The following is a 14,918-nucleotide window of genomic DNA, read 5'->3' on the forward strand; positions in this document are numbered from 1 at the left end:
AGAGACTTGAAGGGAACCCAGTTAGAAGTCTACTTCAACAATGTAGGGGACAGATGTGAGGAGGAGGGGATGGTGAGAGGGATACCGAAGGGAGAGCTCGTACTGGCAGAAATGGCGGGAATTGGCAATGGATTGGGTATGTGGGGTGCGTGCAAATGAGGAATGGAGGACAACTTCGAGATTGGGGGCCTGGGAGATTGGGGGTGCTCTCCACTGTAGGAAAAAGGAAAGGTTTGAGGGGAAAAGTTCTGTTTTAGACATGGGACTATGGGATGTCCAGCTGCAGATACCTGATGAACAGTTGGAGATGCAATAAGAGAAAGACTTGGGCTGGAAAGATAGACCTGGAAATCAGTGGAGGCCATGAGATCCGTAGTTGAAAGCATAAAAGGAGAAGAGGACTCAGGACAAAACTTTGGCGGCCCCCACAGCCGGTGAGCATGATCCAGAGATCCAACAAAGGACGTGAAGAAGGGGCAGAGAGGTGGGAGGAGAAGTTTCCCAAAAACCAAGAGAAAAGGTGTCCAGGAGGTGACTAGAAGTGTCTGCAGCTTCAGAGAGGTCAAGAGGGACGAGGCAAGTGTCCATCGCAGCACTGTGTAATGCCCGCCATGGTGACAGCACTGACGTGTGCGTCTTGGAGAAGGACATAGATGTCTCAGAGAGATGACTGCGCAATTGGAGCTTGAAGGAAGGTTTTCTTAGACTGGGTGAGAGTCAGGGACAAAGGGCCAGATAGACTATGCCTCAGGACTGAATGTACACAGTGGATGTAAGGGGCGCCAGGGGAGCCGGGGCCTTAAAAAAGATCTGAGGGTTTTAGTGGCTCTGATGTCCCATGGTGTCCCCAGGGAGGCCACCAAGCCTTTGGCCCATGCTGAAACCTCCCTGCTTTCTGTCCTGCTCATTCCACATCTGAAGGGCTGGGTCTCTCCTGGGCGTTGCCTTTTGGGAGTGCCTTTGCTCAGCTGGGGAGTGGGGATTTCTCAGGACAGGGGGACAGTTTTGGGAATGAGGGATGAATCTTGTCTTCCCGGCTGCAGGGGGCATGAGGAAGGGGTCACTTCAGTCAAGAAAAGCTTCCTCACAATGACGGCCTTCCCAGTGTGGAAGAGGTTGCTTTAGGAGATAAGAAGCCGGAGGCCCCTTTGTCAGAATGTTGGGGGGGTGTATGGGGGTCTGGGCACGCTCGTGTGCAGGCCCTGGTGGAGTGTGGGGGTGTGCACGTGCTCATGTGTATGCCCTGAGGTCTCTTCTAGCTGAGACCTACTGTAACGCTGTGGCTTAGCCCCAAGGATGGAAAGTCAGGGCAGCTGTCCCTGCTCATTCCCCAGAGAACCTGGCCGGGGGCTCGGGGGTCATGCAGACCAACCCTCGCAGCCACCTCAGGAACCTGGAGGCTCTAAAGCTACCCAGAGGTCTCCCCTCCCCCCAGTCACAAGAGCACTTCTCTCTGGGGTAAATTCTTAGAGCCCCCCCTTCACCCCCCCCCCAGTCCTGACCCAGCCTCCTGCTCGGGCTTGGTCTTGCCTGGGGGCCAGGGCTCTTTCCCTTTTCCCCGGCACTTTCTTTGCCCACAAGCAGCTGGGCTCCTGGGCCACTCTCCTCCATCAGAGCACTTTCTAGGCTCCTGTGGGCAGCAGAGGGGACATCGTGCCTCACTTCTGGCCCTGGAGACAAGGCCGGTGAGACGGACCCCCTCCCGCTCGGGCCCTCCCCAGCCCCAGCAAAGCCCCACCCCCTGTCGGGCTGGGCCCCGCCCCGCCCATCCTCTCTCCTCTCCCCCATCCACAACAAGCCCTGAGGGCGCGAGGCTCTTAGTTCTTGGGCTTCTGAAGGGGCCCTTCAGCATCCTGGCCTCATCTGTGGTCAAAGGGCGCGTGGCTCGGGCTTTGGGGAGTGGAAGGAGGGAGAAAGGGCGACAACGAGGGGAAAGAAGCCGGAAGCACGAGGGCCATCGGAGCTCACGAGAGCGGGTCAGTCCCCCATGGGGGGAGACTTGCCTTTACCTACCTTCCCCCCCGGGGCACTAGGAAAGCCAGCCTGAGGATGGGGCAGGAGACTCGGGAGAGGAGCCAGGCAGAGCAGGCGTCTCCAGCAGCTCCAGGCCCCAGGCTGGGAATCAGCACCGGGGCGGAGGACAGCTCCCCTCCCACTGCAGCTCGGCCCCTGCAGCCCGCCGCTTCCCTCAGCTTGGAAGGCTCCAAGTATCCCTCCCCCCAAGTTCCCGAGCCCCCCAAAGACAGCTGTCCCCCAGATCCGGCCCCGAGGGCGCCTACACACCGGCCCTGGGGCCCCCTCAGAGGAAGAATCCAAATTGCTTACCCCAATGCACTGGCACTGGCCATCCTTGGAGGAGGAAAACAAGATAGGAGGGGGGGAGAGAAAGGGGCCCCGAGCAGCCACAGGGGAAGAAGAGGATGAAAAGCACAGTGAAAGAGTGGCCCGAGACTCGCAGCGTCTCCTTGCCCCTGGGGACAGCGCGTCCCAGCACAAACCAGGACCCATCCTGGAAGAGCAGGGGCTTCTCCCCCGCTATCCTTCTGTCCCCCCATTCCCTGGGCCTCTCTCGCTGTGCCAGTCAGAGGGCACTGAGTCCAACCCCCTCACTTTACAGATGAGGAAACTGAGGCCAGGGAATGGTTTGCCCAACATCACACAGGTAGTAAACGTCAGGGGTGAAATTTGAACCCAAGTCCTCTGAAGGAGCCAGTGTTCTTTAATTGGGGAAAACCTGGGTGCCTAGCCCTTGCCTGGCATACAGTAGGGACTTAATGATTGCTTATTGAGTGGTGAATTCCTGAGACAAGGCTGCCTTCTCTCACCAGCTCAGCCCAGCTTGTGTCTGGGGGCGCTGGCCACGGCCCTCCAGGGACCAACATTTCAGGGGCATTCGGCCTGTTGGGGAGCAGTCCCCCAGGCAGTGGGAGCTGAGCTGAGCATGGAGAAGAGTCCGTGGGAGAGAGGGGCTCTTGGGACACCCATAGGGGCTCTGTTTCCCCGAAGGCTTCCCTGCAGGCCCTCCCCAGTGCCCTGGCCCTTAGCCAGTGGAGCCCCCCAGCATCGCACAGCCAGGGTCGGGGCTGCTTAGCTTCCAGGCTCAGCTCCCTGACTGCCTGCAGGCCAGGACAAGGAGGGAGGGCGGAATTCCAAGGGAAGTTCGAGCCCTGACTTGGGGCTCTGCGGAGAAACTGGGGGCGGGGATCTGGCCTCTGACTTAAGCCGGCCCATTCTGAGCCCCCGTGGACGTGCCCCAAGCTCTTCTGGCGTCTACACTGGCAGCTGCAGAGTCCTGAGGGGACTAGGTCACAGGCGAGAGGGAGGGTCTCCCTGCTCAGCCCTGATTACACATGACACCAGAGTGGACAATGATCTTTAAGCTCCAATCGGAAGGAAAAGGGCAGGGAAGGGAGCGGGAGAAGGAGGAAGGAAGGGCTCAGCCCGGAGCCCCGGCCCACAGTCCCCAGCCCTGGGCTGTGGGGGCCCAGCCGTGCAGCACGTTGCCAAGTCACAGCCTAGGTCCTGAGGCAGGTTCTGCCGAGCAGTGGCCCCTGCCCCGGGACGGGGAACGGTTCCTGAGGGGGGATAGGGGGAAAGAGAAGAGGTCGGGGGGGGGAGTGAGAGGGGAGACAAGGAGGGGAGAAAGAAAGCCACTGCCCGTTGGGAAAGGTGACAGAAACACAGCCTCAGCTACCAAGACAACCGGGTGCACCTGCGGGGTGGGGGGTTCGACCCTTAAAGATGCAGTATTCCTTCACCCACAAAGCACAAGGCCCATCGAGGACCCCTGGGACTCAGCAGCCCCGGCGGGGCAGGGCAGGGCAGGCTGGCACCCCTTGCCTATGCTGGACTCTGTCTGCTCAGGCCTGGGGGACAGAAAGGAGCTGCCGGGACCCCTGACCCCACGGGGGGCCCTCGGGAGCCCCGGCTCACTCACTCCCTGAGGGACCTGCTGCCAGAACATCAGTGTTTGGAAGTGAGGCTTGGCTGTCCTCCCATAGAAGCTCCCACAGTGTTGGCTTTGGGGGTTCAGTAGGGTACCTCCTCTCAGAGGCTTCCACGGCTAACGCTTCCTTAGCCCAGTAAGGCCAGAAGGAGAGGGCTTAGGGCCCAGGCCCGGGCAGTGACCCGAGGCTGCACTTTGCTGTTCCTCTTCAGGAGAGCAGGGCCCCTGGGGCACAGCCCCCCCCCCCCGGAGGCTGCGAGCACACGGGGGGTCTGTGAGCCTGCATGTGCCCACCCGTGCGTGACTGCTGCCAGGGTCCACAGGGAGCATGTGTGCATGGAGAGAAGGATCAGAGCCCTGGGCTCCCATCGGCCTTGGTCCCAGAACCAGACCCGGCCCGGATTCCCTTCTCCTCCCTCCCTGACTAGGGCACCCCAGCTCTCTGTGGGAGGGCATAGCCCCCGGCCCCCCGAGCTCAGGCTTGGGCTTGTAGGCTCACCGACAGAGCCGGGGGTGTCCAGCCCTCTCACCCTGGCAGTGCCCAAGCTCAGGCCCAGAGAGACCGAGTGCCCCCAACTCCACGGTCACAGCGAGCAGGAAGCAGCAGGAATGGATCCAGATCCAGGCCCTGTGCCAGCGCTCGGGGCACGTGCCATGCAGCCATACTGACTTACTGCTGGCGGCCCTGCCCTCCGTGCCCTGGCTGCCAGCCTGCCCTCCGGGCAGAGGCCGGCCTGGGCCGAGCGGAGCTCAGCGGGTCCCGGGGAAGGGTCGTGCCCTCAGAGTGGCCCTGCTCGCCGCGTGCCCGGGGCCGCCCCGCCCGGGCTGCTGAGCCCCGGGTCCCTCACAGCGCTCTGCCCTGCATCTTTAAGGGTTCAGCAGTGAGGGGAGGGGAACAGGCTGGGCAGGAGATATACCTGTCTTCTTTGCTGAATTTGGGATGGGCTTCAGAGATATCCAGGCTTTTACTGAACAGGGCTTTACTATGGCAGGAACAAAGCGAGAAAACAGAGTTACTGAGGTGGCCGGGCCCGTGGGTGCTCCCCTGGCCCGTGGGTGCTCCCCGGCCCAGCCCGGCCCGGCTCACTGGGGACCGGGGCCGGTGCCGGGCAAGGCGGGGGCTCTGGGCCCCTGGGGCTGGAGGCCCAGGGCTCCTCGGGGCCCCTCCCCGGCCCTACGTGGGACAGACTGGCAATGACCGGCAGGGCTCCCTCCCGCCTGCACAGAGCCAGCTCTGGCCCGGGCGGCCCTCGGAGACCAGGCTCTCCCAGCAGCCTCCCCAGGGCCATCGCTTGGCCAATTCTCCTGCCCGGCAGAGGAGCAGAAGGGGGCCCCACGGGGGATCTGCCCATCGCCTCCTTCTCCGGGAAGCTCCCGCTCAGGCCTCTGGGAGGCAGCTGAGGGCCCCGTGCATCTGGACAGAGCCTCCCCAGCAGCGAGGGGGGCTTCACGCCCCCCAGTCACATCACTGCCATTTCCACGACCCATCAGGCGGCACTTTTCAGAGCTCTCCTTGGGGAGAGCACCCCAGCATCCCAGGCCTCTTGTAGGGCCCGGGGGCCCGGGGAGCTTTGAGCTCGGCAAGCCCCCCTTCCTCGGTTCCCCAGAGCCCCCTTCTTCACCATATGCCCCTGGAAAATGTTGGTGGCCTGAACGTGCCCAGAATGCATGCCAGCGGCCCCAAGGGGTGGCCAGGGTGCCTGCAGTGGCCCTTAATGTACCTACAGATGCCCACGTGAGCCCACATCTTGCCCCTCTCAGAGCTCAGGCTCCGGGGCACTGCCTCTGGGCATTGGGACCTACTTTCCAGGGCATGTGACCTTCCCCCTGCAGCTGTGGATCCCTTTTTCTTGGCTCAGCTGGGAACCCTGAGGGTGACCTGTAGGGAGCCCGAGGCAGCCCCTTCTCCTCTCCCTGGACCCCAGAGTCTCTGGGCCATCCCTGTTGCAAGGCCCCCCCTCCTGGGGTCCTCACCTTGACAGCTTTCCCTCTGTGTGCCCGGGGGGAGTAGGTCTGGGGGAGGGGTGCACCTGGCCCTGAGAGAGAAGCCTCCATCCCTGGGGAGGTGAGGTCCTCCTGGGCCTGCCAGGCTGGGGCTCCGGGGCAGCCATTTCTGCTCCCTTGGAGGCTTGCCCCAGCCTATACTGCCCAACCCCGTCATGCCCGGCCCTGGCTCTCTGAGATTGGCTCTGGCTGGCTGCCCCCCCTGCCCAACAAGACAGAGGCCCCAGAACCGCCCCCTCGCAGCGCCCTGCTCAAGCCTGGCCCCGGCTTTCTCCCGGCCTGGAAGCGAGGGAGGCCGCCTCACCAGCTCCACGGAGGCCCAGGACAGGCTGGCCCGTGGCCATCTCTGGCCGAAGCCGGCCACCTGCTTCTGCCACTGTGGCTCCCCTGACCCTGCCCAGGAGAAGGAGCAGCAGCTCCAGGCCCTGTTTGGGGGCCTCTCAGGCCCTGTCCGTGGGCACCCAGGACACCAGCTCCAGGTCTCGCCCATGGACGATCGGACGTGTGGCTCCTGGGCCGCTCAGTCCTGGGCAGGGAAACTAGCCCCCAGGCTCGCTCTGGTCAGACACCAGAGGCCCCCAGGCCCCGCCCCTCTGACAAGGCTCCCGTCTTGGTTGGTGCTCAAAGACAGGTTGAGCAGCGGCCGGACACTTCCTCCCGCCCCCATCTTCATGGGCAATTCTCAGCCAGGGGGCTTCTTGCCAGCCGGCTCCCCAGCCTCGGGAGGGATCACCGCACTGTGAACTACCCCGAGTTCCTCCTTTCTTCCTGTCCCCGGGGTGCCAAGCACCACGCCGAGCCAACAAAAACACCGCCAGACGCCCCCTGGCCAAGGCCAGGCTCCTTGCCCGAGCCAGCCCGACCCCTCCCAGGCCAGCTGCCAACCCAGTCAGCCAGAGCAAGGGGAGGTACTGACCCCGCTGAGGAGGGCAGCTAGAGGAAGGGAAAGGAAGGAGGGGAAGGGAGGGAAGGGAAGGGGAAAGAAGGGAAGGGAAGGAAGGGAAGGGAAGGAAAAGAAGGGAAGAGAAGGAAAGGAAGAGGAAAGAAGGGAAGGGAAGGGAGGGGAAGGAAGGGAAGGAAAGGAAGAGGAAAGAAGGGAAGGGAAGGTAGACTGCCCCTCACTGTCCAATAAAATAGAGGCCCAGGCCAGTGGCTAAACATCCAGTCTGCAGGGGCAAGGGCATGTACTGATCTTGCTAAGGAGGGCTTCTAGAGGAAGGAAGGGAAGGAGGGGAAGGAAGGGAAGGAAAGGAAGAGGAAAGAAGGGAAGGGAAGGGAAGGGAAGGGAAGGGAAGGGAAGGGAAGGGAAGGTAGACTGCCCCTCACTGTCCAATAAAATAGAGGCCCAGGCCAGTGGCTAAACATCCAGTCTGCAGGGGCAAGGGCATGTACTGATCTTGCTAAGGAGGGCTTCTAGAGGAAGGAAGGGAAGGAAGGAAAGGAAGGGAAAGAAAGGCAAGATGAAGGAGGCAAGGGAAGGAAAGGAAGAGGAAAGAAGGGAAGGGAAGGGAAGGAAGGGAAGGGAAGGGAAGGGAAGGAAAGGGAAGGCTACCTTAAGACAAGGCAAGGCAAGGGAAGGGATAAAGAAGGGAAAGAAAGGCAAGATGAGGGAGGGCAAGGCAAGGGAAGGTAAGGAAAGGGTATAAAGGGAAGGAAAGGGAATGAAGAGAAAGAAAGGCAAGGGAAGGCAAGGCAAGGGAAGGGAAAGGAAGGAAAGAAAGGCAAGATGAAGGAGGCAAGGGAAGGGAAAGGAAGGGAAAGAAAGGCAAGATGAAGGGAGGCAAGGGAAGGGAAAGGAAGGGAAAGAAAGGCAAGATGAAGGGAGGCAAGGGAAGGGAAAGAAAGGCAAGGGAAGGCAAGGCAAGGGAAGGGAAACCAAGGAAAGAAAGGCAAGGAAGGCAAGGCAAGGGAAGGAAAGGAAGGGAAAGAAAGGCAAGATGAAGGGAGGCAAGGAAGGGAAAGGAAGGGAAAGAAAGGCAAGATGAAGGGAGGCAAGGGAAGGGAAGGAAGGGAAAGAAAGGCAAGGGAAGGGAAAGGAAGGGAAAGAAAGGCAAGATGAAGGGAGGCAAGGGAAGGGAAAGGAAGAGAAAGAAAGGCAGGGAAGGCAAGGCAAGGGAAGGGAAAGGAAGGGAAGAAAGGCAAGATGAAGGGAGGCAAGGAAGGGAAAGGAAGGGAAAGAAAGGCAAGATGAAGGGAGGCAAGGGAAGGGAAAGAAAGGCAAGGGAAGGCAAGGCAAGGGAAGGGAAACCAAGGGAAAGAAAGGCAAGGGAAGGCAAGGCAAGGGAAGGGAAAGGAAGGGAAAGAAAGGCAAGATGAAGGGAGGCAAGGAAGGGAAAGGAAGGGAAAGAAAGGCAAGATGAAGGGAGGCAAGGGAAGGGAAAGGAAGGGAAAGAAAGGCAAGGGAAGGGAAAGGAAGGGAAAGAAAGGCAAGATGAAGGGAGGCAAGGGAAGGGAAAGGAAGGGAAAGAAAGGCAAGGGAAGGCAAGGCAAGGGAAGGGAAAGGAAGGGAAGACAAGGAAAGGCAAGGGGATGCTATGTCCAGGGGAGCCGCAGCTGGCACTTACCTCTGGCCATGCTGGGCCATCTCAATGGCTCGGCGGGCGGGGACTGGGGAGCCACCGTCCGTCACACTGAGGACCTCCATGGACTTCCTCTCAGGCCTCCTCTTCCCATGTCTATTCAACATTGGGGAGTCCACACGCTTCCTGGGGGGGTCTGGGGAGGGATGAGGATGAGTCAGCCTTCCTTCCTCCCTAAGGCTCAGAATCCTTACATCCCTTAACAATGTGTGAGAGGGAGAAAGCTCAGCCTAGCTTGGCTATGAAGAATATGGCTTTGTCTTCAATAGGTATTTCTCCTAAGCAGATCTTTGTGGGCAGCTGGAGGCCCTAGCTCGGGGATCCCTGGCACCTGCTGAAGATAATGGGAGCTTCTAAAGCTGCCCTTTATCCTTGGAATGGGTCCTGGCAGAGGCAGCTCTGTAAGACTCACGGGGCGGGCGCTGCTCAGTGTCTGTCGTAGTGTGATCTCCAGAGACCACAGGGAGACGGGACCTGCTCGAGAAATGGGGCTGCATGGGAGAGAGCTGGCCACCAGAGAGGGAGGTGGGCGTGCTAGGTGGGGTGTTTGTGTGTGGGGCGGGGTAGGGCCTGTACCTATTTCATTCCGTGGGGGGAGGTCCTCATCCTCATGGCTGGGATACCTTTCTTTCCGGTCAAGGAGGAGAAAATAGATCATTTTTTCTTGGTTTTCCCTGAAGAAAAGAAAAGAGAAGAATATAGGAAAAACAGCCAGGGAAGATACTTAGTACCTTCTCTAAGGACACTGTGTCCTGGAATTGATCCAGGTGAGCATCCTTGGGGCAAGGAAGGAGGCTGAGCCTTAATTTAGTAGGGCTGGGCCTCTGTCCTCCTGGCTTTCCCAGCCCTCAGCCCCCCGGCCCTCAGATCATCAGGGACAGGCCGGGCTCCTAGAACTGTGACGCAGGCTCAGTGCCCCAGGACTGGGCTGACAACGATCTCGGGGAGTCTGCCTCTCCTGCTTTTTCTTTGCTTCAATCCTGTCAGTTCAGTTCTTATTAATCCCCTGCTGGCCGTGGCAGGGGAGGGAGGAAACAAGCATTTCCTAGGTTCTTTCTGCTTCAGCACCTTGCTTTACAATTGACATCCGCACAATTGTTCTCAAACAACCCTGGGAAGAAGTTGCTATTGTTACTCTAATTTTACATTTGAGGAAACTGTGGTGGGCAAAAGTGTAGTGATTGGCCCAGCTACTAAACATCTGAATCTGGATTTGAATTCAGGTCTTAATAACATCAGGCCCGTCACCACCAGCGGCCTCCTTTATAAGGGAGACAGAACTTAAAAGGAATTCCAATTTTCCTCTCATAGAGTTCTTGGCCATCATCAGATCAGGTGATTCAGGAAGGCTTCCTGGAGGAGAAGGCAGTTATATTTAAAGGGTTAGTCGTTCAGTTGCAGGAGGTGTAGGGAAGCTAGTGGCAGACTATGGAAGGCTTTGAATGATGAACCCACTGCATGGTCTTCAGCACTGGGGAAGATAAGACAAGATCTATGAAATAGGGAAGGGAACGTGGCAGTGGTGGCCCATGTGGATTGGTTGAGAGAGAGCAGAGGGAAGGAAGTTTGTTGGAGGGGGTGGGCGACAGCCGTCCAAGTGGATGTGGTCTGGCCCACGGCAGTGGCCTTTGGAATGAGGGAGAGAGAATGGAGACAGGAGAAATTTCAGAGGCAGGACTGGCAAGATGGTGGGTGACCCCAGGGTGGGCCCCTTGCCAGGTTCTAGGGGCAAGTCAATGTTCCTGTCCTAAGATGAAACTCAGTTCTCCTGTTCTGCTCCTCTCAGCGTGAGATCTTAGCTGTAGATGTTCCTCAGATTCAACATGTCCAAAATGGAACTCGGCATCTTCTCCCCTGAACTGACTTGCGTCCCTCTATTTCTCCTGGAGGCACCACTATCATTGTGGCCACTTGGGCCGCAATTTCAGCGCCATCCATCCTCAAGTCTTCATTCTCCCTTGCCCTTCACACCCAGTCAGCTGACAATAACTTTTCTTATTTCCATCTTAATCTAAACCAGAAACTCCTCTGTCTGGCATTCAAGGCTCTTCACAGTCTGACTGCAGTTGACCCTTCTGGATCTCTCAGTCACGACTCCCCTTCACACACGACACTGTCGCTAACTGATGCTTCTGACTCATACACACTTTTCATGGAATCACAGAGTTTGCTGGGAAGTTTCTCCTGGTGCCATATCCAAATGTACAGCCAGTCCTCTGCTCTAAACTCCACCTTCTGGAAGTAAGCAGGGAAGAAAAACGCTGACTTTTCTCCCTTGAGTATTTTTTCTCTAGATGAAAGACACATTCTCTGTCTCTTGAGGCAATACTTTGTTCTAATATTTCTCATTCTCTTTGGTCCAAATGGTGGCCCGAATGGAGGAAGACTGCCCAGTTCCAACAACCCTATTGCAGGAAAAATTCTAATAATTACAGCTGACAGAAAAGTGATTAAAACATCTAGTGAGAAACTACACTAAGTGACTTTTATGTTCCAGGACTGTGCAAAAACCCATCCCATGGATCAGAAAGGGATCCCTCAAAAACATTTCCTTGCCAGTATTCAAGGAATTGGCCAGAGATTGGGTGGCTTGCAGGCCTCTTGATCTTAAGCATTGATTGCTGAAGGCTCTTCTGAAATAGTCTAAGAGTTGTTGAAATCCATAGCTTGCATCTTGGAGACTACCAGTAGCAACAGTGACAAATATGATGTGCTTTTTCTCATGGCAGTGCTCAGCTTGGAACAGCACAGGGTACTTGGGGTCCAAGGTCTCTATCTCTCCGTTCTGATATACAACTGAAGGAGGAGATTATTGTGGATTCAAAGATACCAAAAAAACTAACAAAAAAGGGAAACTAATTCCAAAACCACTGATTCAAAGAAAAAATGGATTGTTCACTAGAGGCACATGAATTCTAAAAGAAATGAAGCAAGAGATTAAAAAAAAAGAAAGAAAAACTGTAGAGGACAAAATTGGAAAAAGAACAAACATTTTAGGAGAAATAGTATTAAACCCAACTGAAGTAGCAAATTCCCTGAAAACTAGAACAGGCCCCAAAGAAATCAGTGACCCATGCACAAGAATGATTAGAACAAAACCAAAAAAATTTTACAAGAAAACAGAAGATGTCCGGTATAAAAAACAACTGATCTGTTAAAAAAAAACATCTAGGAGAGATATTTTAGGAATGATCAGACTCTCTGGAAAACACAAAAAGTCTAGAAACTATTTTTCAGGAAATTACAAATGAAAGCTGCTTGAACATATTAGAACTAGAGGAGAAAATGAGAGTAGAAACAGAACACTGATAATTTCCTGAAAGAAACCCTGATAGGAGAAGTCACAGCCAAATCTAGAGCTTCCATATCAGAGGAAAAACAGTATCGTAAAGAGAGTTATAAAGAAAGAATTCAAGATCAAGGAACCATGATAAGGATAGGAATGGATGCTGTATTTTATCAATTGCTTTTTCTGCATCTATTGAGATGATCATATGGTTTTTGTTAATTTGGTTATTGATATAATCAATTATGCTAATATTTTTCCTAATATTGCACCAGCTCTGCATTCCTGGTATAAATCCTACTTAGTCGTGATGTATTATCCTGGGGGTGACTTTCTATAATCTCTTTGCTAATGTTTTATTTAAGATTTTTGCATCAATATTCATTAGGCAAATTGGTCTCTAATTTTCTTTCTCTATTTTCACTCTACCTGGTTTATGTATTAGCACCACATCTGTGTCATAAAAGGAATTTGGTAGGAGTCCTTTTCCCTCATTTTTTCAAACAGTTTATATAGTGTTGGAATTAATTGCTCTTTGAATGTTTGGTAGAATTCACATGTAAATCCATCTGGCCGTGGAGATTTTTTTCTTAGGGAGTTGATTAATAGCTTCTTCTATTTCTTTTTTCTAAAATGGGACTATTTAAGTAATTTCATTCCTCTTCTGTTAATCTGGGCAATCTATATTTTTGTAGGTATCCCTTCATTTCACTTAGATTATTATATTTACTGACACATAGTTGAGCAAAATAACTCCTAATTATTGCTCTAATTTCCTCTTCATTGGTGCTAAGTTCTCCGTTTTCATTTCATTACTGACAATTTGATTTTCTTTTTTCCTGTTTCTAATCAAATTAACTAAAGGTTTATCTATTTTGTTGTTTTTTTCATAAAACCAACTCTTAGTTTTATTTATTAATTCAAGAGGTTTCTTACTTTCAATTTTATTAATCTTCCCAACCATGATAAGGATAATACAAGACCTGGCAGTTTCTTCATAAGTGAAAGGAGATCTTGGAAAACAATATTCTAAAAAGAAAAAGATATGGGCTTATGACTAAGAATAACCTAACCTGCCAAGTTGAATAGAATCCTACTATGAAAAAAATGAAACTTTAATAGAATTGGGGATTTTCAAACATTCCTGGGAAAGATCCAAGTTGACTAACAACTGTGAAATTTAAATACAAGACTCAAGGAAAAACTAGAAATGGAATTTCATTTAAGCAGTTGGAAAGGGCTCTATAATGATGTCTTCAAGAGACAGAGGGCAAGTTAAATCACAAAAACCGAGCTCCTGAAAGAAAGGGGTATATGTTCTATTTTGAAGATTTTAAAAGGAAAGAGAGAAGGGAGGATAAAAGGAATATACTAGGGAGAAGCTTCCTATTGTTCATAACTGGGGTAAGAATGAAGGAAGGAGTAGTGAGAGCAAGCATCAGGTGAATCTTACTGTTATCTTAGACCAAAGAAGGTGAAATACACACATACATTTATCAACATACAAAAAGTTAGGTGAAGAATTACATCTAACAACAGGAGAAAGGCGAGATTTTTTTTTAAAGAAAGAGCAAGGATAACACTTCATATAAAGGGAAGAGTCCAAAGCAAAACAAGGGGACTGAAGGGAAAAGGAAAGAAAAAGAAAAGAAATAACAGAAAGGAAGTAGAATCAGCACTTACTGCCCATCCATTGGGATGTGACTGTACACTTGTGGCATGTAAATGCAATGAAATATTACTTTGCCATAAGAAATATGAAAGACAATTTTGGAGAATCCTGCTGAGTATAGACTGATGCAGAGTGATGTGAGCAAAACCAGGTCACTGCACACAATTACAACACTGCAATCCACCCCCCCAAAAAAAATCCAAACCCTGAAAGACTTTAGGACTTCAATCCAATCTCTCATGACCCCCATGGCTCTAAACCTCAGCTCCTGGGCTTTGTCCCCCACCATGGACACCAGGATGAGTTGGCGCAATCCTGTTTTCTCACATCATAGGATTATAAATCTGCAGCTTGAAGAGGTCTAGAGATAATCTAGTCTACTAACCCTATTTTACAGAGGAGAAAACAAACCCAGAGAGAAGTAACTTATTCAAAGCTACACACCCAAAGCATCAGGAGCACAATGTGAGCCTCGAGTCTGCTGGCTCTGAAGCTGGTCTTTGCGCAGCCCTCCTTTGCCTGCCCCACCATGTCAAAGGGGTCCTGTGTGGCTGCTGCTGAGCTGCTGAATCCAAGATTTCCCCTGCTCTTGTTTGGAACCTTGGCTGAAGACTGATAGTTGCAGCTTGGCTTATTCTCTTGTTTCTGCTTCCTTCCCCCAGGGACTCTAATCTCAGCCTCATTTCTGTCTCTTTCTGTCTTCATCTCTTTACTCTGTGTTCTTTGTGAGCTTCGGAGACTCCAGCAACTTCTTGAATATCCCATTTCTAATGGGCGTCAGGTCTTCAAGAGCACTCCGGGTGTTCATGCCCTGTTGAGATGCCCACCTTTATCTTCTTATGTAGTGACCCACTAGACCTGGCTTTTTCTCTCGCAGTGCTATGATAGTTCAAGTCCAAGATCCTGCTGGTTTCCTGCCCTATTTGACAGAGACTATGCTGGTTTTAGTCCCCTGTTATGCCTCTGGTCCAAGCACCCACAGGTTTCTGGATGAAGGAGTTTCTTTTGAGTTTCACCATTCATGACCTTATTAGGTGCCCCTTTTCCTCTTTGCTAGAGTTTCTTGACAGATCCAAGCTCAGCTGGAAACTTCCAGGTCTTTACTAGAAGCACCAACTGGGACCACCACCTGGTTATCGCTCTCTGGTCTTCTTCAACTTATCAATGAGGCAAGGATAAATGATGGCGGAGATAAGACCAAGATGCTTAGTTCTTAATATGCTTGTGTTTTCTCTACCAAAGGTAATGACTTATGCTCTGGAAATAGCAGAACAACATGATTAACTAAAAGTTGATCCATAAGATAAGGGAGGAACCAGTGAAAGAATACCCTTATGAAGGCAAGTCACCTGAACTAGATGAATTGATTGATGTATGATTGTTGAATCACTATCAGTGACATTTGAAGAAGTTTAGAAAAGGGTAAAATGT

At 53.1% G+C, this 14,918-nt stretch overlaps 1 protein-coding gene across 15 annotated transcripts in view; it reads right to left on the bottom strand.

Annotated features, from left to right (window-relative positions):
• The window catches only part of BRSK2 (BR serine/threonine kinase 2), a 135,748-nt gene that overhangs the window by 30,925 nt on the left and 89,905 nt on the right, over nt 1-14,918 (bottom strand). For 10 of the 15 annotated variants that reach the window (XR_007948004.1, XM_051963867.1, XM_051963860.1 and 7 more), the window contains 4 exons: nt 9,106-9,203; nt 8,515-8,665; nt 4,864-4,929; nt 2,326-2,349 (listed from right to left, as the gene is read on the bottom strand). Coding sequence is in view for 14 of the 15 variants with exons in the window: in XM_051963867.1 (XP_051819827.1) it covers nt 2,326-2,349; nt 4,864-4,929; nt 8,515-8,665; nt 9,106-9,203 (339 nt within the window). In the remaining variant the exon portion in view is untranslated. The remainder of the gene's footprint in view (nt 1-2,325; nt 2,350-4,863; nt 4,930-8,514; nt 8,666-9,105; nt 9,204-14,918) is intronic. The other 5 variants (XM_051963861.1, XM_051963859.1, XM_051963869.1 and 2 more) reach the window with 2 other exon arrangements.

The sequence above is a fragment of the Antechinus flavipes genome, chromosome 6, assembly GCF_016432865.1.
Source record: "Antechinus flavipes isolate AdamAnt ecotype Samford, QLD, Australia chromosome 6, AdamAnt_v2, whole genome shotgun sequence".
In the NCBI taxonomy this organism is placed as follows: domain Eukaryota; kingdom Metazoa; phylum Chordata; class Mammalia; order Dasyuromorphia; family Dasyuridae; genus Antechinus; species Antechinus flavipes.